At 48.8% G+C, this 25,775-nt stretch overlaps 1 protein-coding gene across 3 annotated transcripts in view; it reads right to left on the bottom strand.

Annotated features, from left to right (window-relative positions):
• Positions 1-25,775, bottom strand: part of PRUNE1 (prune exopolyphosphatase 1) — a gene marked incomplete at its 5' end in the record, with an annotated part of 112,472 nt that overhangs the window by 9,284 nt on the left and 77,413 nt on the right. Inside the window, 8 exons of one of the 3 annotated variants that reach the window (XM_083416630.1) lie at positions 2,959-3,117; positions 3,207-3,301; positions 5,050-5,208; positions 7,759-7,943; positions 9,515-9,720; positions 10,812-10,916; positions 11,208-11,315; positions 23,415-23,669. In XM_083416630.1, the coding sequence (XP_083272756.1) occupies positions 2,959-3,117; positions 3,207-3,301; positions 5,050-5,208; positions 7,759-7,943; positions 9,515-9,720; positions 10,812-10,916; positions 11,208-11,315; positions 23,415-23,453 (1,056 nt within the window). Of the gene's footprint in view, positions 1-2,958; positions 3,118-3,206; positions 3,302-5,049; positions 5,209-7,758; positions 7,944-9,514; positions 9,721-10,811; positions 10,917-11,207; positions 11,316-23,414; positions 23,670-25,775 lie in introns of those variants that run through there. The other 2 variants (XM_083416628.1, XM_083416629.1) reach the window with 2 other exon arrangements.

The following is a 25,775-nucleotide window of genomic DNA, read 5'->3' as shown; positions in this document are numbered from 1 at the left end:
AATAATAATAAACATTAGTAGTAGGTTGTGCAGGAGAGAAAATATATCCCTATTGGACACAGCGGCATATCGGCACTGAGCAAATGCATTCAGGGTGGTTAAAAAAGGAGGCGCCTTTAGATTCCTGCCAGAAGACACAAACGAGCTTTTTAAATACTGGCAGGGAGGAAGGAAGGAAGGAAGGAGAAAATGGAATCCGTTAACACCCTTCTTTCTTAAAGCTCTGCCTGTGCAGAAAAGAAAGCGATCGAATCAATACGGAACCGAATTAATGCAGGGCTGAGAAGGATACCCTCCGCCACTCAAAGATGGGGAGTGGGGCAGAGGACAGAGGAAAGTGGGGGGTGTGAAGAAGACGACCCTCCCCAGAGACCCCACTTACCTTCCGTCAGGCAGGCCGGGGGAAATATGGTGTGACAACCGCGAGCATGACAGGGCTTTCTTCTGCGCACTGAACGTCCCCCACTTAGTTAGCTGGTGATCTCAGAAACCTTTGACCGTGGTTAATGAATGACGACGGCTTTAGCGGAGGGGTGGGGGACCCACTCGGCTGCGTAAACATCCCTCCCCCTTGCCTTAGAAGTCAGCCAAGCAAGGCTCCCTTTTCTCCAGACGGATGGATGGATGAATAAGGACTGTCTCTCCTGCCCCACACGCCCCCAGCTATGGCAACTGGGAAGATCTGGGGAGAAGCAGGCAGAGGATATGGGGTGGAGGCTTTGGGGCACCGGGGAAACCTAGAGTGAGAGCTGACGGGCAGGAAGGGAGCCCAGGAAATGGACAAAGGACTCACTCAAAGTAGCAGGGATTTTTTTTGTTCATGCATAGAAACCTTGCAGGTCTCGACTTCCAATTCTGGAAGAGAAAGGTGGTTTTCGGACCGGTGGCCAGTTTTGCAAGGGGGGAGTTCCCAACAGTTCCGATCCAGGGGAGGGGTGAATGTTGTTCCCTTGGGGAGGGTTCATGTGTTGGCAGCAGGTGGGGCCAAAGCGGTGGGGGTTTGTGGAGTGGGTGGGGTTTTGGAAACGGGCCGTGGGTTCAGCTGCAGGTTACCCCGGCACGGATCAATTGGGAGGCCTGATTTCGCATGCTTGTGTGCATCTAGTGTTTACACCATCGTAAGGAGGTTCAGAAAAGGAGGGTGGATCCGTACGAAAGGCGTTCCGAGTTAAGATCAACGCACGCCGACGCAGACCCACGTAAAAACTACATGCACCGTGAACAAACATTCATTTCTAAATGCCCCAAGCAAATCGAAGTTATTTTAACACGTATAAGAAATAATAACATCGCACAAACCCCCAATAAAACGATGTAAAACCGAAAATATTTTTTCCGGAAAAGCCAGAACGAACATAACATTATGAATTTCCCCAGGCAAGATACAGCAGCCTCTATTAAGTAAATAAAAATCCCCTATCCATTACTTCAGACAAAAACGTGTAGTCTTCGGTATTGAGTATATCTATCCCGTCAAAAGAGCAGATGAATGATGTGGCCTTACCCCAGCTGGACTACAATTCCCATCAGCCCCCACCAGCGCAGCTGCATGGGAGTTGTAGTGCAAAAGATCAAGCTGGGGAAGCCTGAATGGGCCTCTCTAACATTTGTCCCACCAGCGTGGAAGTCAGAGAGCTCTGTCCGAAACTGCTGCAATTCTACATGTTCGCCCGAGGCGAGGAACAGAAATCATGCAAGCGAATATGAGCAGAGTTCCCTCTTGTCATACATTTCAGTCCATGAACATTATATAACGACATTACACACTGGCCAACAAAATGCCCCAAAGGGGAACCTTGACGAAGGACCTGAGCACAAGAGCCACCCTCCCTTCCTGTTGTTTCCAGCAACAAGCATTCAAAAACATCTAATAGCCCTCCCCTCCACAAATGTTCCAAATCCTTTTCTAAAGCCATCCTTGCCTCCTGTGGCAGCAAGTTCCACAGTTCAACAACACGCTGGGTGAAGAAGGAATTCGTTTTATCTGTCCTCCCAACATTCCACAATTCATTCCACAATCGATAAGGGACGCTAGCGATAAAGGAGTCTGCCTGGGAGGGGGGAGGTAAAGAGAGAACTTGCAAGGAGAGGAGACAGGAAGACTAAAGCAATGAGGAGAGAAAATAGAAGAGGAGGAGGGGCAAATAACTGCTCCAGCTAAGGAAAAGACACCAAGGCAAACAAGAGGGAAGGGGGTGTTGAAAGGAAGCAGCTGGTCGGTAAGCGATCAGTAGGGAGATAAGGGACGCTAGTGATAAAGGAGGCTGCCTGGGAGCAGGGAGGTAAAAGCTCATGGATCCTCAGGATTTTTACATTGGGTCACCCCAAATTCACCATCAGATCACATAGCATGTCTATGGCTACAGCCTGAACCAAAATAATCACGCATCCACTGTTGCGTGGGGCCACAATGGCACAAAAAGATGGTTACAAAGCACGGATCCACATGGATCCTCAGGATTTTTGCATTGGGCTACCCCAAACTCACCGTCAAACCACATGTCTGTGGCCACAGCATGAACCACAAAAATCGTACATCCACTGTTTTGTTCAGATTATTTTTTTTCTTGTTTCCCTCCTCTAAAAACTAGGTGCATCTTATGGTCAGGCGCATCTTATGGAGCGAAAAATACAGTATATTAGTCTTGGCCAAAACAGATAGGTTTTAGCGGAAGCCGGACTGAAGCAGAATGGAAACTGCGGCGATTGCAACTAACGCCGGAGGAGATGGAAATCTCTCCCTCTTTAAACACCCCTAGTTTAAAGGCGCAGGAGTTCAGAAATAAACGTGACCAGCCTGTCACTGAGAAAAGGGTGGGGGCTATTTCTAACCAATGCTTTGCGGGGTCCAATATCCTGGAAATCAACCAAGAGGCCCCTTGCAGCAACCTGTTGTGTTTTCTAGGGACGGACTCTCTATTCTTTCTCTCATCCCGACAGGGCGCCATTCGAACTCACCGCTGCCTGGAGTTCCGGGTTCTGGCTGTACACGGCAAGCTGCCTGAAAGGCACGTTCTGCTCGTTGAAGGAGATGGTCATGGCAAGCAAGGCGGCGTAGCTCCTCTGCCGGCAGAAGGCGGACAGCTCCTGCTCCAAACCGGGACGGCGCAGGAAGGCCTGAGTGGAGAGGAGGATCGTGAGAAGAGACGAGGAGGAAGGCATCAAAGGCACACCTGAAATGGTTTCTGGCTCCTTCCAGTGCTCACCTGTAGGTTCATGTATATGGCGCTGAGCGCAATCACAGCATTTTCCCCAGAGAGGGCCTTGAGGTCCTTCCTCAGCATCTGCTCTGTGGTGAGTCCTGGTCATAAAAACATAAGAAGAGCTTTCCTGGATCAGGCCAGAGGCCCATCTACCGTATTTTTTGCTCTATAGGACGCACCTGACCATAGGACACACCTTGTTTTAGAGGGGGAGAACAACAACAAAAATTCTCTCCCTCTCTGCTCAGCGCCCCTTCAGCAAAGCGGCAGGAGAAACGGAGCCCCTTCCATTTCTCCTTCCATTTCGCAAAAGGGGTGCTGCGCAGCTCTCCCTCTCTGCTGAAGCCAGCAGAGTCTTGCTCTCCCGGCTTCAGCAAAAGGAACCCAAAGCCTTCGGAGCGCAGTGCGAGGTCCCGCTGCGCCCCAAAGGCTTCAGGGATAGCCACCTGAAGCCTTCGGAGCGCAGTGGGAACTCACGCTGTGCTCCGAAGGCTTCAGGTTCCTTTCGCTGAAGCCAGGAGAGTCAGTGCGCACCAACCCCTCTCGCTCTCCAGGCTTCAGCAAAAGCAACACATAGCCTCCGGAGCATGGAGAGAGCGCTCCCTCTGTGCTTTGGAGGCTTCGCGTTGCTTTCGCTGAAGCCAAGGAGCCTGCATTCGCTCCATAGGACGCACACACATTTCCCCTTAATTTTTGGAGGGGAAAAGTGCATCCTATAGAGCGAAAAATACGGTAGTTCGGCATCCCGTTCCCACAATGGCCAAAAATGCCCCAAGAACCTGCAGGTTCCATCAGATGAGCTCTCTAGCTGGACCAGGGCAATGGCCCACTTAACCCAGCATCCCGTTCTTGCTGGGGCCAGCTGGATGCTTTGATGGGAAGCCCCTAGGCGGGACCTGAGTTCGAAAGCACTCACCCCGCCTGTGATTCCTAAGAAATAGTACAGTCATACCTCATGTTACGTCCGCTTCATGTTACGTTCTTTCAGGTTATGTCCTGCAGCGACCCGGAAGTACCGCAAAGGGTTACTTCCGGGTTTCGCCGCTCGCACATGCGCAGGCGCGCAAAATGACGCCACGCGCATGCGCAGAAGCGGCAAATCACAACCTGCGAGTGCGCAGACGCGCCACTGCAGGTTGCGCTCTTTTCATGTTGCGAACGGGCCTCTGGAACGGATCCCGTTCGCAACCAGAGGTACCACTGTACAGTCATCCGTTGGGTTTACGTAGCTTTGGGATGAATATTTTCGGGTTGCGCTCCACGGAGACCTGGAAGTAACAGAGTGCGTTACTTCCAGGTTTTGCCGCTCGCTCATGCGCAGACGCTCAAAATGATGTCACACGCATGCGCGGAAGCGGCGAATCGTGACCCGTAGATGCGCAGAAGTGGGTTGCGTTCGCTTCAGGATGCGAACGGGGCTCCGGAACGGACCCCATTCGCATCCAGAGGTACCACTGTAGTCAGAAGCACCTTGCCTCCAGCAGTGGCAGGGAGTTCCAGAGTTTAACTCTGCTCTGGCACAAAGAAGGGCTTCCTTTCGCTTGCCTTCAATCACCCAATATTCAGCTTCAAGTTTTACTTTTACAAGAGAGGGAGAGAAACCTTTCTCCCCCCCATCCACGCTCCCAGCACGGTGCATCATCTTATTCACCTCTTACCCTGTCCCTCCTTACTTGCCTTTCCTCTAAATTAAAAATAGCCCCAAGTGTGTATTTTACCTTTTCTTATATGGGAGTTGCCCCACTCCCCCTGCCCTCAGTAGTTTTGGTTGCCCTTTTCTCAACTGTTCCGGCTCTGCAATCTCCTTTTCGAGGCAAGACTAAGGAGGGCAGTGGGCGGCTCATACCTGAGACATCAAACTTGGCCCTCTGCAGGGCTTCAAAGATGACGTTTCTCGAGGGCAGATCGGGGAACTTCGACTCCAAAAGGGAAGCGTAATGGGTGTCCTTCGGGGTCACTTTGCCAGCTTCGGGGGACATGTTGACACAGTCCAGAACAATCGTGCCTGCAGAGTCAAGGAAGAACCAGGATCAAGAGGCGACACACGACAGTCCAATCCGGAAAGAACCTTTTACGTTTGCAGGTCTCAAAGACAAGAAGGGTGAGAACTGTGGTTCCCAAACTTTGGGGGGCCAACCTCCCCTCCTTGGTTCTACCCCCTAAAGGTAAAGGGACCCCTGACCATTAGGTCCAGTCGTGACCGACTCTGGGGTTGCGGCGCTCATCTCGCTTTACCGGCCGAGGGAGCCGGCGTACAGCTTCCGGGTCATGTGGCCAGCATGACTTAGCCGCTTCTGGCGAACCAGAGCAGCGCACGGAAGCGCCGTTTACCTACCTGCCGTTTACCTACCTGCCGTTTACCTACCTGCCGGTACCTATTTATCTACTTGCACTTTGACGTGCTTTCGAACTGCTAGGTTGGCAGGAGCAGGGACTGAGCAACGGGAGTTCACCCTGTCGAGGGGATTCAAACCGCCGACCTCCCGATCGGCAAGTCCTAGGCTCTGTGGTTTAACCCACAGCGCCACCCGCCTCCCAGTTGTACCCCCTACCCATCCCTATTAAAAAGCTTTATGCAGAATAGTGGTTTGCACTAGGGAGGAGAGTAACACAACACAATTCAAAACAGTAACAATCAATTGCACATTTATTCAAAACCCGGTTAGAACTATTCGGTTTAACTTATGCAGCAAATTTGATCCAGTGATGCCAGTTTTTCAAAGTCTGGGAGCCAGTGACACCTCCAGCACCCCCATGCCACCCCATTGCTTCTTAGTGACCCCTAGGTAATCCTACTGGGCCCCCAGGGGGCGGAAACACCCACTTTGAGAACCCCTGGGTTAGAAGACAACTGTTCAGAGGCTATCATTCGCTTGCTGATTTAGTAGCAAGCTACCAAGGCTGCAAAGGATGGCTCTCCGAAGAAGAATTGTGTCTAGCTCCAAAGCTGGCTGCCTTAACTAGAACTATGGATGCAAGAGAAATTTGTCAGAATATCAGAAACCTCTGCCGTATATGCAACAGTAGCCGCCAGGCTACTGACTGCAAAAAATTGGAAAAGTGGTATAATGCCGACAAAAACAGAGTGGCTTGCCAAATTATTGGAGTATTACAATATGTCCAAAACAATGGGAGAAATTGGAAGGATTTCAAAAGAGAAGATAGACAAGGATTGGAAGGTGTTTAAAGAATATTTGCTAAATCATATTGAAAAACCAGAACTCCTGTTAGAATAAACAAGTTCCGCTATAAATACTAAAATATCAAATACTATGGATAACAATGTGGAATAGAAAAAAGAAGTAGAAAGTTGGTTTCATAGTGTGTGAAAGAAAGTTATAGAAATGGAAAGAAATTGCAATTGAGTAGATTGGAAGTCGAGCACAGGGTGGGGTGAGGGAAGGTGGTGGGAAAAGGAAGTACCGGATTTTTCACTCCATAAGACACACCTAGTTTTTAGAGGAGGAAAAAAAGAAGAAGAAAAAATTCTGAACGAAACAGTGGGTGTATAATCTTTGTAGTTCATGCTGTGACCGCAGACATGTGATCTGATGGTGAATTTGGGGTGACCCAATACAAAAATCCTGAGGATCCATGGGCTTTTACTTCCCTCCCTCCCAGGCAGCCTCCAGTAGCGTCACTTATCTCTCTTCTGATCCCATTGATCAGCTGTTTCCTTTCAACACTCCCTTCCCTCTTGTTTGCCTTAGTGTAGTATCTTTTCCTTAGCTGGAGCAGTTTTTTTGCTCCTCCTTTTCTTCCAATTTCTCTCCTCATTGCTTTCGTCTTCCTGTCTCCTCTCCTTGCAAGTTTGCTGTCTTTACCTCCCCCCTCCCAGGCAGCCTCCTTTATCTCTAGCATCCCTTATCTCACTCCCCAATTGCAAACGATCAGCGGCTTTGTTTCAACACCCGCTTCCCTCTTTCAAAAAAAAAAAAAAAAGCATGATCTGCTTTATGCCCCTGGGAAATTCGGCTCCAGGGACCACACATTCGCTCCATAAGACGCACAAACATTTCCCTTTACTTTTTAGGAAGAAAAGGGTGCGTCTTATGGAGAGAAAAATACGGTAAGTGCAGGACTGAATGCGGGTATGTAGGAATATTTTAAAGGATTGTATGAAATGTATGTTTGTTTGTATATCCGTAATATGTATGTATAAATGTGGAATTATCTTAATAAAAAAATTTAAACAGTAATAATAAAAAAGAACAGAAACCTCTGCCAGATCAAGCCAATGGCCAAATAGATGGCAAAAGGAAGACCTGAGCTCTCTCCCGCCTGCAGTTTCCAGCAACAGGTAAAAAGCATTACTGCCGCAGACCAGAGGCAGGGCGAAGCCATCTTGGCTAGAATCCATTATCAGCCTTCTCTGCCATGAATTTATCCAATCCTCTTTTCAAGAGGGAGCCCCAGAAATCTAGAGGGTGCCATGTTGCCCACCGCTGCTCTGCAGGGCTACAGATTCCCCACCTGCCAGCATTTGCCTGTGGGTTGTTGTTTTTTTTACAAGCAACCACTTCCCCTCACGTCGCTGCAAGCCGCTAGTCCTCACCGTGCAAGAGAGCTGCTGTCTGCCTGTCCAAAACCTGCGCCGGGCTCTGCAGGATCCTCTCCGTCACCAGCGTGGCGCACGAGCCCACCGGCTCTGCCGTGACTCTGCAGGGAGGGCCCCGCTCCCGCTCCAGGGGCCGGTGGTCGATCACCTCAACAACCGCCTCCTCCAGCGCCGCATCCCCACTGCAAAACAGGTGAGACGTAGCAGTGTCAATATATGCACCGCAGTATGAGCAGACCATGGAAGACATTTTAGCATCGCTCGCCGCACATCCCGTCCTGAGAACATGGCTCACCGCTTGAGTTACAGCTAGGGCGCCACTGGGCACGCTTGCAGGTGCACCACCTGGCCAGTAGGGGGAAGTGTTGGCTGACGGAGGGGCCAGGCCCAAGGGTGTAGAGACAGCTCCCCTAGTGTCCATGTGATGCAGCTGTATCTATCCCCAAACCATAGTTGTGTGCGTCTGTTGGCCAATTCAGTTGTTCTAAGCGCGGGTGGCACTGTGGTCTAAATCACAGAGTCTAGGACTTGCCGATCAGAAGGTCGGCGGTTCGAATCCCTGCAATGGGGTGAGCTCCCGTTGCTCAGTCCCTGCTCCTGCCAACCTAGCAGTTCAAAAGCACCACAAAAAGTGCAAGTAGATAAACAGGTACCACTCTGGCAGGAAGGTAAATGGCGTTTCTGTACGCTGCTCTGGTTCGCCAGAAGCGGCTTAGTCATGCTGACCACATGACCCGGAAGCTGTACGCCGGCTCCCTCGGCCAGTAAAGCGAGATGAGTGCGCAACCCCAGAGTCGTCCGCGACTGGACCTAATGGTCAGGGGTCCCTTTACCTTTAAGCATAGGGGCTGGGGGACAGCCGTGGGGTTTCCCTGGCACGCACAAAGCCTCTGAGCTCCGTCACCGCCCCCTTGGCCACCAAAATCACATACTGCTGAAGGAGGTAGTTGGAAGAGTGACGCTCTGTCTAAATTCCTCCTTCAGCCCTATGTGCTTTTCAAGGCATCCGATTAATTCTACCGGCTCCAGATTTTACCCAGATCCCTTGGAAAAGTGATGTGTGCGTGCGTGCGTGCGTGCGTTCGCACCCGCCCTTTCTCTTCCTGTCTCTTGTGGGCAGCTGATCTGGGCAAAGGGGATGGAGAAGCGACAAAATCAAGGTGCTGTTCAAAAATGCTAAAGCACCCACAGGGGCCTAAAAAAGGCTGGCAACCCCAGCTCAAGAGACTCTACCCTCAAATCCAAGTCCTCTCCCCTGCCTAGACAGCATCTTAAAAAGCAGAGACATCACCTTGCCAACAAAGGTCCGTATAGTTAAAGCCATGGTTTCCCCAGAAGTGAGAGCTGGACCATAAAGAAGGCTGATCGCCGAAGAATGGATGCTTTTGAATTCTGGTGCTGGAGGAGACTCTTGAGAGTCCCATGGACTGCAAGAAGATCCAACCTCTCCATTCTGAAGGAAACCAGCCCTGAGTGCTCACTAGAAAGACAGATCCTGAAGCTGAGGCCACCTCAGGAGAAGAGAAGACTCCCTGGAAAAGACCCTGATGTTGGGAAAGATGGAGGGCGCAAGGAGAAGAGGATGACAGAGGACGAGATGGTGGGACGGTGTTCTTGAAGTGACCAACATGAGTCTGACCAAACTGCAGGAGGCAGTGGAAGACAGGAGTGCCTGGCATGCTCTGGCCAGGGGGTCACGAAGAGGCGGACACAACTAAACGACTAAACAACAACAACAACCCTCTCCACTGACCTCGGCAGGACGTGGTGGTCAACCAGCGTCAGCAAAAGGAGGCCTGCCTGGTGCAGGGTGGCCAGGTCAATCTCGTCCCGGAAGATGAGCGAACTCTCCGCAATGCGCTGCTCTTTGAGGAGGAAGGTGCTCTCGGTGCGCAGAGGGAATTCTGAGCGGGGGATGTTCAGGACCGGGATGAAGGCTGCCTTCGAGTCTGGGGCAGTCTGCGGGGCGCAACGAAAGGTACATTAAAATCCAGGTCTCTGTTACATGGATAAAATTGCTCACACTACCCAGTCACTGAGTACCAATAAGAGCCTTGCAGATGGCTCCAAGCAACTGCGGAATTGGATGCCCTCAAACTCTCATTTTGTACAGGTTTCTAGTCCTTAAGGATATAAAAACAGGCCCGAAACTGCACGGGCAAAGCCCGGCATCAGTCACGAAGATACATAGATCATAGATCAGGAAGTGTTGGGGTATAAAGCAAGGAGACGAAAGGTATAAAGAAAAATATTACGAAGAACCTGTGCAAAAGAGGCAATTAAGCAATATTCCAAGATAAGGCATAATTATCTTTTAGCACTGGCCCCTGCTTGGTGGAAGGCTCTGTCCCAAGAGCCTAGGGCCCTGCGGGACTTGACATCTTTCCGCAGGGCCTGCAAGACAGAGCTGTTCCGCCTGGCCTTTGGTTTGGACTCTGACCCTAATGTTTCCCTCCCCTTATGGTTTTGATCTGTGGGCTACTTTTAAAATGGGGCTGTATTTTAAATTGCATTTTAACCTGTATTTTAAATTGGGTTTTTCCCCCCTATTATGATTTTACTGTGATTTTACTGGTGTTAGCTGCCCTGAGCCCAGCTCTGGCCGGGGAGGGAGGGGTATAAATAAAATTTACTATTATTTTTAAACAGATCATGTAATATATATATATATATATATCTCCTTTGTCTCCTCCCTTATATCTGACCATACTCAATTGTGTTATTTCCTTTTCCTTTTGTTGGATTGCTGGAATATTCTGTTTGTCTTGTTACATGTTCAATAAAATGATTGATTTAAAATTTAAAAAGGAAATGTTCAGCGGCTGAGGGCAACGTCGCTCCCCATTCTCAGTCTTTTCTTACACAATCCACACCAAATCCAGTTCAGAGCGCTCTGAGCCCGGAGCCGCCACATGGGGATGACCTCATTGCCCCACGCCAGCCTTGCAGGCAAACGCAGAACTGCGGAAGCAACCGTGGAAAGGCAGCAAAGAGGGCTCTTCAAAGGGGGCAAAGGGAAATGCTCCGAAGGGTGGAAGCGGATGACCGACCTTTGCAAAGAAGTAAGCGAGGGCCAAAGCGGACACCATGGAGTCCAGGTCGCAGGCCTCGTTCCCCATCACCACGTGGACCTCCTGGTTCCTCCGGACGTGATCCTACCAAATAAAAACAAAGAAGAAATTGGAGAGGAAACACAGAGGTTAAGCGACGGCTTTCCCTGGAGAAGATCCATTCCCAGGTAGGGCTGGGAGAGACTCCTGCCTGAAACCCTGGAGAGATGCTGCCAGTCCGTGCAGACAAGCCTGAGCTAGATGGAAGAAGGGTCCAACTCAAGGCTGCTTCCTACATCTACACATTTTGCAAATGAAGACGAACGGGTGCCTTATGGATCGAGCCCAGGAGCGAGAGACCTGGGTTCACCATTTGCCAGTCAGCGCTGTACTTACGCCCAGAGAAGCCCGTGTAGCCACAGGCCTGCTCCTCGGAAGGAAGATGGTTTCTGGAGGATGAGGGCGCCTGCGGTTTCGGGGGCAAAAGGGGGTGTTCTTGAGGACCTACAACGAAAGTTGTAGCCTTTCAGCGCTGGGTGCTAGGACAAGGGTCGATCTCCCGTTAGCGAGGGCAGGGTTAAAATCTCCCACTCGGTTGTGAAAACCCAGGCATTGAAAACACACACCTCTCAAAAGAATCCTGGGAACTGTAGCATGGTAGGATTGATGGGCGCTGCACCTTTGTGAGGAGTGAGCTACAGTTCCCAGGATACTTTTGCCTTAGTCTCTTTCTCTTTCTGCCTAAGCATATTCCTTCCCTTTCTGCCCCCACCGATAATTTGGAAAAGGGTCACAACTCTGACACGGACACTCCACTATTGCGAACGCAAAACCTTTTGCCAATTGTGCAAGCATTATTTATCGTTTATTATTTACGTAGAACTACATTTGTGCATTGCGGTTGCTACCGGCACCCCAGTGCCCGAGTCTTTGTGTTTTCCTCCTCCTTTCCCACCCTTGCTTTCCTTTCGTGTTACGCCTTTTAAGATGGTCAAATCTGAAGGCGGTCACTGTATTGCTTACTGCTCTGGGACACTTTCCTGCTGAAGAGCAGAGTCTAAAATAAGAGATGGGAATACCACCAACCCAAACCAGTCTCTGCCACGAAGCACCTTACACTCTTAAATTAAGGTGGGGAAAGGGGAACAAACTGAAAGGAAGTTCATCTGTGTAGTGTAGGGGTTAGCGTGTCAGACTAGGACCTAGGAGACCAGGGTTCCAATCGCCCCACTCAGCCATGAAGCCAGATGTGAGCCAGGTACAGTGGTACCTCGGAAGACGAATGCCTCGGAAGACGAAAAACTCGCTAGACGAAAGGGTTTTTCGTTTTCTGAGGTGCTTCGCAAGACGGATTTTCCAAAGGGCTTGCTTCGCTAGACGAAACGGCCCTGCCTCTCCTGTCATGGCGACGGTCACTGCACGCACGCACGCTCGCTTCCCCGCTCCTCCGGCTCCCTCCCACCTTCCGTCCGACCTTCCGGCTGCCTTGTGCCGCTGCCCACCGCCCTCGCGCACTCCTCTGAGAGAGCCGCTGCCGCCAGCAGCCAGCGTTGCAGCTGGAGTCGCTCTCCTGAGCCCCGCCGCCCTCCAGCAGCCGCGTCGCGCAGTGGCCACAAGGCGCGGGTGAGTCCAAGCTACCGGCTGCGGCACCTGCCCTGCTTCTCCCCACCCCTCTCCGCCGTCGTTAGTGTTTAAATGCAGTGGTGCTTCGCAAGACGAAAAAACTCGCTCAACGAAAGAACTCGCAGAACGAATTAATTTCATCTTGTGAGGCACCACTGTACCGTATTTTTTGCTCTATAAGACTCACTTTTCCCCTCCTAAAAAGTAAGGGGAAATGTGTGTGCGTCTTAGGGAGTGAATGCAGGCTGCGCAGCTATCCCAGAAGCCAGAACAGCAAGAGGGATTGCTGCTTTCACTGCGCAGCGATCCCTCTTGCTGTTCTGGCTTCTGAGATTCAGAATATTTTTTTTCTTGTTTTCCTCCTCCAAAAACTAGGTGCGTCCTGGGGTCTGGTGCGTCTTATAGAGCAAAAAATATAGTACTATCCCTCTCAGCCTAACCCACTTCACAGTTGTTGTGGGGTTCAGTGAGGAGAGGGAGAACCACGTCAGCCACGTTGAGCTCCTTATAATTATAAATAATAATAAATTTTAATTATACCTCACCCTCCCCGGCCAAAGCCGGGCTCAGGGCGGTTCACACCAATAAAATCACAGTAAAAACATAATAAGGGGGAAAGATAAGGGGGGGAAAACCAATTTAAAATACAGGTTAAAATGCAATTTAAAATGCGGCCTCATTTTAAAGTAGCTGATAAATCCTTGGAGAAAAAGGTGGAATATCAGTGCAACAAATAATAAAAGTAAATGAGGCAATTCGCCTTCTTTATCTTCCGAGGAGACTGTACCACAATGGAGGCCTATACCATGTACCTCTCTGAATATAAGATTTGGATTCAATTGCAAGGTGCGACCACAAATGCACACAAGGCCGCTGTGAGGTGCATTTGGGGTGAGAAGCTGGCAAGCGCTTTGCAGAAGCTTCCCCGGTTTCAGCCCATTTCCCTGGCCGCTGGGGAGACCTTGAAAGGTTTTCTCTCATCCGCACAACCTAAGAGGCACCAGGCGCCGTTTCCCGGCTACTGCGAAACGCCACGGCCCATTTGCTAAAGCACTCCGAGAGATAAGCCGGCCCAAGGTAAACTGATTTCCGCCCAGGGCAGCCTTGAAAGCGCGAGGGTGCGGCAAGGGTGGAGGCAGAGAAAACAGCCGCAGATGGTGGAGATGCTAAAAGGGAAATTAAAATCAAGGAGGGGGAGAGTGGCTTTTTAAAAAAGAAATCAGACAGGAGAGATAGGCGTCAGCACTTTGTGTAGAACATTGCTCAAGGGCCTTGGAGGGCCTTTTTAGAAGCCGATCTTTCTCTCAAAGCACATTAGTCCAGCGTTATTGCAGCCCATATAGGCTGATGTAGAGACATCACCTTGCCGACAAAGTACTGTATTGTTAAAGCTCTGGTTTACCCAGTCCAGTTACATACGGGTTACATACACTTCAGGTTACAGACTCCGCAAACCCAGAAATAGTACCTCAGGTTAAGAACTTTGCTTCAGGATAAGAAGAGAAATCATGCTCTGGCGGCGCGGCGGCAGCAGGAGGCCCCATTAGCTAAAGTGGTACCTCAGGTTGAGAACAGTTTCAGGTTAAGAACGGACCTCCGGAACGAATTAAGTACTTAACCCGAGGTACCACTGTAGTGATGTATGGAAGTGAGAGCTGGACCATAAAGAAGGCTGATTGCCGAAGAATGGATGCTTTTGAATTCTGGTGCTGGAGGAGACTCTTGAGAGTCCCATGGACTGCAAGAAGATCCAACCTCTCCATTCTGAAGGAAACCAGCCCTGAGTGCTCACTGGAAGGACAGATCCTGAAGCTGAGGCTCCAAGACTTTGGCCCCCTCATGAGAAGAGAAGACTCCCTGGAAAAGACCCTGATGTTGGGAAAGATGGAGGGCACAAGGAGAAGGGGACGACAGAGGATGAGATGGTGGGACAGTGTTCTCGAAGCGACCAACATGAGTTTGACCAAACCACGGGAGGCAGTGGAAGACAGGAGGGCCTGGCGTGCTCTGGTCCAGGGGGTCACGAAGAGGCGGACACGACTAAACGACTAAACAACAACAATAACAAGTTCAGCATCTTATTTCTCACCACGGCCAATCGGATGCCTCCAAAAAGCCTGAAGGAAGGGTGCAAGGAACACAGCCCTCTCTTTTCGCACCTTGAATTCAGAGGCACAGCCACCTCAGATTCTGGTGCTGCTGGGTTAGAAACTCAGATATATAAGTTAGGCGCACCATGGACTAAGGCAGAGGTTTTTAAACTGCAGTTGCCAACCTAGCGCCCAGAAATCTGCACGTACAGTGGATGCTCAGGCTGCAAACGTGATCCGTGAGGGATACACGTTCGAAACCCGCAGCATTCGCAACCCACGTGGGTTGCGAATCAGTGCTTCTGTGCGTACGCAAAACGCAATTTAGCGCTTCTGCGCATCCGCACAAACCCGGAAGTAACCTGTTCCGGTACTTCTGGGTTTCAGCGGTCCGCAACCCGAAACAACGCAACCTGAAGCGGCTATAACCCAAGGTATGACTGTAGTCAGACTGTAGTCGCCTGGTGAATTTCGAGCGCTGGGGTGCAGCCGTTGCGGAGGATGGTGGGTTCAGATACCTAGTGTCTCTTGTCTGTAACTTTTCCTTTGCCCCCACCACAAGAAAAAGAAAAAAGGAAGTGTGAAAAGATCACTTGGGTAGTCCTGGTGATTTAATAACACAAACCACTAACAGGATTAAAAATAGAAGCAACAGCTCTCTGGGTTTTGCAATGCAGTGCTTCGGCCAAGTCATGTTCACAGAATTGCGCCCAGAGAATGTGTATCAGTGAGATAAATGCAGGAATTTGGGGCTAAGCAGCTTGTTTTAGATCCCCATTCTAATTTGTGAGTGTGTTTTAGATGCCTGTTCCATGGCGTTTCTCGAACATGGGTCCCCAGCTGTCGTTGGACTACACCCCCCATCATCCCTGCCCACTGTCCCTGCTAGCTAGGGATGATGGGAGCTGTAGTCCAGTGACAGCTGGGGACCCAAGTTCGAGAAACGGGAACACGGCTTTGCAAAAACGTGTGTCTTAGGCATGACGGCAAAAATGTGTATCTTAGGCAAAGCCATTTATTATTACTGAAGCACTGAATATTCTTTTCTGGTTTCTTTTTTTAATTACAAACTGACATATAAATGTGGAGAACTGAGTTTAAGACTGGGGAAAAACCAAAAACTTGAGAGAAACCAAAATCAACCATAGACACATTTTCCCATTAAAAGCAAGCTCTCCAGCTAAAGAACAGGAAGGAAATTTCCACAGACACAAACTCCCTCTATTAAAGGTAGTTGGGCTAAGGGAGACGGGTCTGAAAATTATTATTATTATTTATTGAATTTATATAAAACGAGGCTGCACTGCAAAGAGTGGCAATGAGATATCTGCTGATGGGGCATGAAGTCTGCTGATTCAGGACACGAGGTGATTTATCACCCTATCTGTGGGTTTGGACAGATCCTGGTGGCGAAGCGAGAAAGCTCTGCCTCAGCAAAGCAGGACGGCGTATGCTCAAGATTCAGAGAGAGTGCAAAGGGAGGGCTTTTCCGTTTAGAGAGGCATGGAATAAAAAATTTAAGGTCTTATATATATATAATAAATGTTCATAAATGTACAACACGTACATAAATATATAAACCACCACATGTCCGAAGCAGCACAGGAAAACAGCCCTGGAACCATTTTGGCTCCCAAACTGGCCAAATGATTTCGCTGCAAGGTCAAAGGAAAATGGAAACACCTCCCCATTGTCTTTTCATTCACAAATCCTGCCTTAAGGGTATATTTGTGTATGAATAAGGTGAGCCTGTGACCTGGCTCAGGAACTAAGTATTTATCATTACAAAAGACTGGCCAGGCTCCCCAGGGTATCCAATCAAGTGAGCATTAACTGGTAACCTGCCAGACAGGAGGTAAACAACCCACTCAGATTTCTGTTGTAGACCACCCTTTCTGTGATGTAGGTATGATGCATCGGGGGGGGGGTCTTACTCTACACCCCTTCTGTGTTCTATGCATGATGTTTCTGGAGGTGGTCTTGGACTCCAGGGCTGGCAATTTAAAATATCTATATAAGGGCGGGCACACCTTGGTTCTGGGTCCTCCTCTTTTTCCTCCGTGTGAGGTGGGCACCCTGTTGCAACAGCTCAATAAAGATCAGGCTTACTAGCTGCTTTGCTTCTCAATATTCTCTGGCTGGCCTCTGTTCTTTTCTCCGACCAAAGGAGAACCTGCAAAGGACTCTATGAGGGCTCTTGTGTCCCGCATAAGGGAAGATTTACATTTATTACAGGTGACACGGTAGAAGCTTTGCGAATTTATGCAGGGCGTGGTGAGATGTTTTTCTCCCTCTCTCAAAACACCCAATGAAACTGAAGGGTAGAAGATTCCAGACAGATAAAAAGGAAGAATTTCTTCACGCAGCGCAGTGAAATTATGGAACTCCCTCCCACAGGAGGCAGTAATAATAACCACCAACCTAAGAGCATAAGAAGAGGCTGCTGGAACCAGGGAGAAGAGCTGGTGGAAGAAGATTGGAAGAAATTTAAAGACTATCTACAGAAATATTGCAAAATTAATGAATGTTAGAATGATGTTGGATTGAGGTTAAGGGGTTTTTAGCAATAATGTTATGTAAGAATATGCAAAAATGGCATGCTAACAGGTGGAAAGTTAAAGCTATACTATACTAAGATCAAGATTAAGATAAAGGTAAAGAGGGAAAGGATTTGCTGAATAAATAAACTGACTTGGAATACAAAGAGGGGAGGTGTGGGGAGGTCCGAGAAACAAGCAAATGTAAGATATGTTTTGAAAGATTGATTTGTTTTTAATTGTTTTTTTTCCCCTTTTTTGTTGTTTTTTCTGTTATTTTGTGAAAATCCTAATAAAATATTATTAAAAAAAAGAAGAAGAAGAGGCTGCTGGATCAGGCCAGCATCCTGTTCTCACAGAAGCCAACCAGCTGCCTGTTGGGAACCAGCAAGCAGGATTCTAGCCAAGAGCAACTCTCCCTTCCTTGGGCTTCCCAGCAACTGGGCTCGTAGTCACTGATGGCCACCCCTTACCAAACTACAGTTCCCATGATTCTTTAGGAGAAGCCATGGCCTTCAAATGGGCTTTATGATGCGTACACACCCTTGGGTTTCTCTACGCCAGGCATAGGCAAACCCGGCCCTCCAGATGTTTTGGGACTACAACTCCCATCATCCCTAGCGAACAGAACCAGTGGTCAGGGATGATGGGAGTTGTAGTCCCAAAAAACATCTGGAGGGGCGAGTTTGCCTATGCCTGCTCTACGCTTTGCTGGCCTAGCCTCTGGGGCTCTGCTGACTGCCAAGGGCCGGTTGCGGTGCTGTAACTGCATTCAACAATCACGAGAGAAGAATGATTCATGTTTTAAAAATGGAAAAAAAGGAAGATACACACAATAAACCGTACAGAAGAGGAGATTGTAAGCACTCAGATGCCACGCTTTGACAATGTGCCCAGCGCAGATGGCTTTTTTCTTACACAAACCAACAAAGGGCGGAGGGGGAGGATAAATCATTTTGGCAACTGCAAATAAAACAGCGATTGTCAAAAGGAAACAGAGGTGCCGCTCACCCTAGATTTCACCCCGAACATGAGCTCGAGGCAATGTCCCAATCCCAGGTACCATGACAGGTTTGGCAAGGCACTTTGCATGTGCTCAGAAACACTCTCATTCTCGCCCCCCCCCCCCCCATAGAGCATCTTAAAAAAAGACAGATTCAGCTGCCTAGGATTTTTTCTTCTTCGATTTCCTTGTTGGAAAGATGCTTCCAGGTCTGAACTTTCATGAGACTGTGAATGTAAGAAGAGTCCCCAGTGGTGGTTCAGACCGAGGGCTGACCCGGTTGAGCTTCCTGGCTCACCAGCAGGACCCGGTGGATCCTGCCATTTGTCTTGGGCATCCAGTAATTAACGATAGACTGCCTTTGGAGCTGGAAGTTCCATCTAACTGGATCAATTTTAGATACTGTACCGCCTTTCCGTATATCAGGGCAGGCAATCCTTTTTCAGGCTGAGGGCCGCATCCTCTCACTGGGAACCTTCTGGGGGCCGGGAAAAAGTACAGCAATGCTGAGCTGGGCATGTTTAGCCTGGAGAAGAGGAGGTTAAGGGGTGATATGATAGCCATGTTCAAATATATAAAAGGATGTCACATAGAGGAGGGAGAAAGGTTGTTTTCTGCTGCTCCAGAGAAGCGGACACGGAGCAATGGATCCAAACTACAAGAAAGAAGATTCCACCTAAACATTAGGAAGAACTTCCTGACAGTAAGAGCTGTTCGACAGTGGGATTTGCTGCCAAGGAGTGTGGTGGAGTCTCCTTCTTTGGAGGTCTTTAAGCAGAGGCTTGACAACCATATGTCAGGAGTGCTCTGATGGTGTTTCCTGCTTGGCAGGGGGTTGGACTCGATGGCCCTTGTGGTCTCTTCCAACTCTAGGATTCTATGATTCTATGCACATGACTCTTTTGTAAATCTGGCTGCCTTCCAGACACAAGTCAAGAAGTTTCTACCTGCACACAGACCTCCATCTGGCAAGCAAGAGGCATGAGCAGAGTTCAAGGACACATTCCAGCCAGGCAGAAACACTCAAGGGATGGTGGAGCAGGGCTGGTGAGGGGTGTGGCCTGAGGAGAGTCATGAGGGCCGGACAGAGAGGCTTGGGGGCCACATTCATCTGCTTGGCCTGAGGTTCCACATATGCTTAAGGGGTGGGGAGGGTTGCAAGGTGGCCAGAGACAAAGCCACCAATGGACTGATCCGCCCACCAATTTGTCTAATCCCTGTCTGACGAGCAGGCTTAATTAAACCTCAAACAAATTTTATTTGTCCTCAAACCGGCTTTCAGCAACTTGGTGCCCTCCAGATGTTGCATGACTCCAACCCCAGCACATCTGGAGGGCACCAGATTGGGGCCTCCTTAAACAATCCTCTCATTGTTCGTTCCAGAAAAACAAGTTTTATAAACACTTACAAAACACCCGATTCTTTTTTTTTTTTGGACCCTCTGAGTTTAAACAACAACAACCCTCAGCGCAACAACTTTTTCTTGTTTTCCTTTTCTAACCCCTTCTCCCAATTACTAGGCTGCTTCATGGCGGAGAATCCTAGAACATCTGTCGGCTTTCTGAAAGCCACCGCAGGCTGGTTCAATCCTCCTCAGAACCGAATCGTCGCTTTGAAGAGCACGTGGTTGGAGCCTCACCTTAGAATCATAGAATCCTAGAGTTGGAAGAGACCACAAGGGCCATCGAGTCCAACCCCCTGCCAAGCAGGAAACACCATCAGAGCACTCCTGACATATGGTTGTCAAGCCTCTGCTTAAAGACCTCCAAAGAAGGAGACTCCACCACACTCCTTGGCAGCAAATTCCACTGTCGAACAGCTCTTACTCTCAGGAAGTTCTTCCCAATGTTTAGGTGGAATCTTCTTTCTTGTAGTTTGGATCCATTGCTCCGTGTCCGCTTCTCTGGAGCAGCAGAAAACAACCTTTCTCCCTCCTCTATGTGACATCCTTTTATATAGAGGTTATATAGAGGTTCTTTACCCTCGGGCAAAGAACCGCTCTTCGTCTCAACAGCAAACTCCCTTTGCAGACGCGGAAAGTAACTGGAACTGTTCTTAGCAAAGGGCCATTCTCTTTGGGTGGACTTCTTGTTGTTGGCACCCGTCTGCCTCGAGAGACAATGGAGTGCACCTCTGGGGGTGCAAAGTCAAACCACTGCATTAGCAGCACTGAAGCGACCTCCCCTGGGCGCAAGAATGGGCAGCGGGTCTGGAGGTCCTGGGTTGCCCAGATAACAAGACCCCCCTCTCAGCCTTGCTGCTGTGGTCCAAATGAAACTCTACAATCACAGGCAACACAAGGTTAATAATGTCCTAACAAAATATTTGTCACACGTATTATTTCACAATTCTTAAACAGAAAATATGTAATGGAGTCAGAAATATTGAAAATCAATCAATTTTGCAAATACAGTGGTGCCCCGCAAGATGAATGCCTCGCAAGACGGAAAACCCGCAAGACGAAAGGGTTTTCCGTTTGCAGAGGCGCTTCGCAAGACGAATTTCCCTATGGGGTTGCTTCGCAAGACGAAAATTGACAAAAAATTTTGAATTTTTTTCCCGCTCCAAAACCCCTTTTTCTGAAGCGCTAAGCTGCTAAAAGCGTTTTAGCAGCAAAACCGCTAATCCCTTAAGCCTTAAAAAGCCATTTTTAGCCCTTAAAATGTCAATAGCGCTAATAGCGCTAATCCGCCAATGGGCTTGCTTCGCAAGACGAAAAAACCGCAAGACGAAAAGACTCGCGGAACGGATTCTTTTCGTCTTGCGAGGCACCACTGTACAGTGGGACAGATGCACATTCACAACCCGCAGCGTTCACAACCTGCAGTGGCATGTCTGCACACACGCGGGTTGCAATTCGATGCTTCTGCGCATGCGCAACAACCAAAACCTGAAGCAACCTGTTCCGGTACCTCCAGGTTTCGGCAGGTGCGTAACCCGAAAAAACGCACCCTGAAGCGGCTGTAACCCGAGGTATGATTGTAAGCCTTTCAACAGTCGCAATCCTGTAACCGTGCAGTAATGGACGCTCCAAACATAGAGCAGTTTTTCCGGATGATGAACTGTTTCAATAGTAACTCTTCATCAGCTGGCGATGATGTAACATAGTTTCTGTTTAATAATTGTTGAAATAATATGTGTTACAAATATTTTGTTATTAGCCATGTGTTGCCTGTGAGTTGTCTGTGTGGCAACACAGAGGATTTCCTTTGTTACATATCAGTGGTCCAAAGAAAAGCAGAGCAAAATGTTTGGGCACCAGCTTGGCTGCAGGAGATGCCAGAAGGAGGTATACAAGGCACCATCCAACCATCTTAGGGACCCCACTATGGATTTGTGTAGGGTTTGCTCCTTAGATACAGTGGTACTTTGGTTCCCGAACGGCTTAGCGGACGAACAAATCGACTCCTGAAACGCAGCAAACCCAGAAGTGTTCCTGTTTGCGAATGTTTTTCAGAAGCAGAACATCTGTTTCAGCTGTCGACATTGTTTCCGGGGCCAATCAGAAGCCGCGCTTTGGTTTCTGAATGTTTTGGAAGTCGAACGGACTTCCGGAACGGATTCTGTTCGACTTCCAATGCACGACTGTGTTGTAAACAAAAATTGCCCTTTTCCCTTATGGGGTATCCAAGAGCCCATATAGAGTCCTTACATAGGTTCCCTATTAGTGGGAGAAGATAACAGAGGCCAACCAGAGAATATTGAGAAGCAAAGCAGCTAGTAAGCTTGATCTTTATTGATCTGTTGCAACAGGGTGCTCAATTCACCCGCAGGAGAGGAGGAGGAACCCAGAAAAATGGAGCGCAAGGCCTTATAAAGACTTGAAATTGCCACCCTGTAGATCAAGACCACCCCCAGATACATCATACCTACATCACAGAAAAGGCGGTCTAAAACAGAAATTTGAATGTTGTTTTTCTCCTGTTTTTGTTTATCGCCTGTCTGGCAGGTTACTTGATTGGATTGCCTAGGTAGCCTGGCCAGTCTTTTGTAATGATAAATACTTAGTTCCTGGGCCAGGTCACAGGCTCACACCCTACTCATATCTTAAATGTGCCCTTAAGACAAGATTTGTGAGGAAAGAGACAATGGGGAGGTTTCCCACTTTGACCTTGCAGAGAAAACATTTGCTCAGTTTAGGAATCAAAATGGTTCCAGGTCGGTCTTCCTGTGCTGATCTATGAACGCGCTTGGTTGCTACACTTATGAACATTACAATATATCGAAGACCTCAAAATTCCTATCAAAACTGTACAGACATATATGCACCCCCTGTCCAAAAGACCTCCGTAGCTCTGGGGTTCAGAGTCCATGCTGACAGTCCCAGGCTCAACCCCACATTGGCATAACCCTGGAAAGCTTCTGCTGCTGCCGGTCAGTGCGGAAAAACAGGGTTGCCATATTTTGAAGAGCAAAACATGGACACAAAAGAGGACTATGGATCGCTATGACGACTCTACCCAAGAAAAAGATATATACATATCAGATATAGACATAGCGCAACAACTTTGGGCCAAATAATAATAAGGTCCAGGTTTTCACTTTTTGAAATATAGCAACCCTATTAAGTAATATAATGATAGGGAAAATAATAATATAATAATAATTTATTATTTATACTCCGCCCATCTGGCTGGGTTTCCCCAGCCACAAAAAAATGTATATGCACACAAATATGGGGGGGAAGGAATGTATGTATGTATGTATGTATCTATCGCTTTTTAGGACCCACCTTGTTTCTGTAATTTTAAGCTGTTTCAAACAGTTTTTAATATTGTGTTTCAATTGTTGGGCAGGCAATAAATTGTAATAATAATCTATTTCTCTCATATATATGTATGTAGGTGTGTGTGTATATATATATATAAAGTGGTAACTCGGGTTAAGTACTTAATTCGTTCCGGAGGTCCGTTCTTAACCTGAAACTGTTCTTAACCTGAAGCACCACTTTAGCTAATGGGGGCCTCCCGCTGCTGCCGCACCGCTGGAGCACGATTTCTGTTCTCATCCTGAAGCAAAGTTCTTAACCTGAAGCATTATGTAACCCGAGGTACCACTGTGTGTGTGTGTGTATATATATATATATATATATACACATTCAGTGTGTATATACAGTGTGTGTGTGTGTGTGTGTGTGTATATATATATATATATACACACACACACACATATATATATATATACACACACAGATATGATGCTGTACACACACACACACTCATACCCATCATATTTACAGCTCCGCACCCAGATACACATCCCTGCCCAGGGTGACACAATTTCCTCTCACGAGAGCGTCCCTCTCAAAAGCAGCCTATACTTCTACTTCTATATATGGCGAGGCGGGTACCTGAAGGGCGGCTTTGCGGCCTCCCAGGAAGCTCTCCATGTCCGAGGCGGAGCTGGCGGAGCCCGCGAGAGGGGAGGAGGAGGACGGGAAGGGTTGCTCCTCCTCCTCCTCCCTCTCTTCTTTCTCCCGCCGCGGCCTGCTCCCTCTCCCCCGCCAAGCAGGCGGCTTCGCCGGGAGGGAAGACAAATCGAGGGCGGGGATCGCTGCGGGGCCTACATGTGGGCAAATCGTGTCGCGCTTGTGCAACCCAGTCAGATGGGCATGGTACTAAGAACAACAACAACATCGTTATGATTTATTACTGTTTTATTTTAGAGCAAAGGGACAAGCAAGCGACCGAGCGCCTTTTTTGGCAGTTAAGGGAGCGTCATTCCCTCAGGGTGTTTTTTTTTTAAGGGGCGGGGCACGTCGACCGCGCAGGGGCGCAGGCTGATGCTGACAGGCAGAGCGGGACGTCAGTCAGAGCACGGTGCGCACGCGCAGGAGAGCACTTGTGCTCTCTTCCGCCCCGCCTCTGCGCCGACAGTTGCTCGAACTTACTACAGGCGGCAGGGCCAGCGTGGCGTAGTGGCCGCGCCGTCGGCGGAAGTGACGAAATCGGGAAAGCGAGAGAAGGGGGGAGCAGCCGCCATCCCGTCAGTCGAGGGTTCGAGTCCCACCGCCCACATTTCTGAACCACTGTGGAGTTGCGTAAACTCTTCTAAGTTTAGACCCGTTAAAATGGGTCTAATTAATGAATTGAGTTTATTCATGCTGCTTAATAGACCTCGCTTAGGTGCAATTCATTTCAGTGGGTCTACTGGTTGGGAGTGTCAGCTCCCATTGAATTCAATGGGTCTTGGAACGTCTGAGTAAATGTGAATATTCGGGGCTGGGCTGTGTAGCCGACAACGCCCTGCTCAGCGTAGACCCGTTTAAATTGATGGCATGCCTCAAAGACTATTTACCGTATTTTTCGCCCTATAGGGCGCACCTAGTTTTTTTGGGGGGGGAATAAAGAAAAAAAAATTATTTCCCCCCCCCCCCCCAGGCACGGGGCTTCTCAGCGCGCCCTGGGCTTTGGGATGCAGGCAGCTCTCCGGAAGCCTTGGGAGACCGGCGGGAACTCCCGCGGGCTCCCAATAATAATAATAATTTATTATTTGTACCCCGCCCATCTGGCTGGGTTTCCCCAGCCACTCTGGGCGGCTTTCACAGAGACCAAAATTTTACTAAAATGTCACACATTAAAAACGTCCCTGAACAGGGCTGCCTTCAGATGTCTTCTGAATGTCAGGTAGTTGTTTATCGCTTTGACATCTGGTGGGAGGGCATTCCACAGGGCGGGCGCCACCACTGAGAAGGCCCTCTGCCTGGTTCCCTGTAACTTCGCTTCTCGCAATGAGGGAACCGCCAGAAGGCCCTCAGAGCTGGACCTCAGTGTCCCATGGCTTGCGGATAGCTTCCTGAAGCCTGGAGAGCGAGAGGGGTCGGTGCGCACTGACCCCTCTCGCTCTCCAGGCTTCAGCGAAAGCCTGCATTCGCCCCGTAGGACGCACACACATTTCCCCTTCATTTTTGGAGGGGAAAAATATACACTGAAATTCAGCCAGGAGGATTTGAGGAAGTCAAGTAACAATGTTACTAAGATTGGATTAAGTACAATTAAGATCTCTGTTTGTTTGTTTTAAAATTTAGGAAAATCAATAAAAAAAAAATTGGGAAAAAATTTAAATTGGTGACATGCCCATTGTTTGCTCTTGAGTAGCACTTAGCTGCATATAACCCAATGGGGAGGTGTTGCAGCGCAACCAGGTGATGTTGCAGCACACCCCAGGCATACTATTATTTCTGAGGAAGCGTGCATAGGAGTGCGTTGTAGGAATGCGATCCTAGCACAGTTTACCAGAGAGTAAGCCTACTTCTAGTTGCTCTGCAGGGCTGCAATGCAACGCACACACAGTGAACACAGTGAGACTTAATTCAGAGTAAACATAAATAGGAAAGAGCTATCAGCTTACTTGGGGTGTCAGGGTAGGACCTGGCAGACGAGGGTTCAAGTCTTCCCTTAGGCTTGAAGCTGACGGCATGTGACATTGGGCCAGTTGTTGACTGTCAGTCTGACCTCCCTCCCTGGGTTGTTGTTAGGATAAAATGAAGAACCATGTTTGCAGGACAAGCAGGAAATAAATGCAATAAGTCTTCCCAGTATACTCCTGTGTGCATTTACCCCAAAGTAAAGCCCACTGAGAGAGACATCACCTTGCCAACAAAGGTCCGTATAGTAAAAGCTATGGTTTTCCCAGTAGTGATGTATGGAAGTGAGAGCTGGACCATAAAGAAGGCTGATCGCCGAAGAATTGACGCTTTTGAATTCTGGTG

This window comes from Podarcis tiliguerta (assembly GCF_965153285.1).
Source record: "Podarcis tiliguerta genome assembly, chromosome: 16".
Classification (NCBI taxonomy): domain Eukaryota; kingdom Metazoa; phylum Chordata; class Lepidosauria; order Squamata; family Lacertidae; genus Podarcis; species Podarcis tiliguerta.
This window is presented reverse-complemented; position numbering and strand designations above follow the sequence as displayed.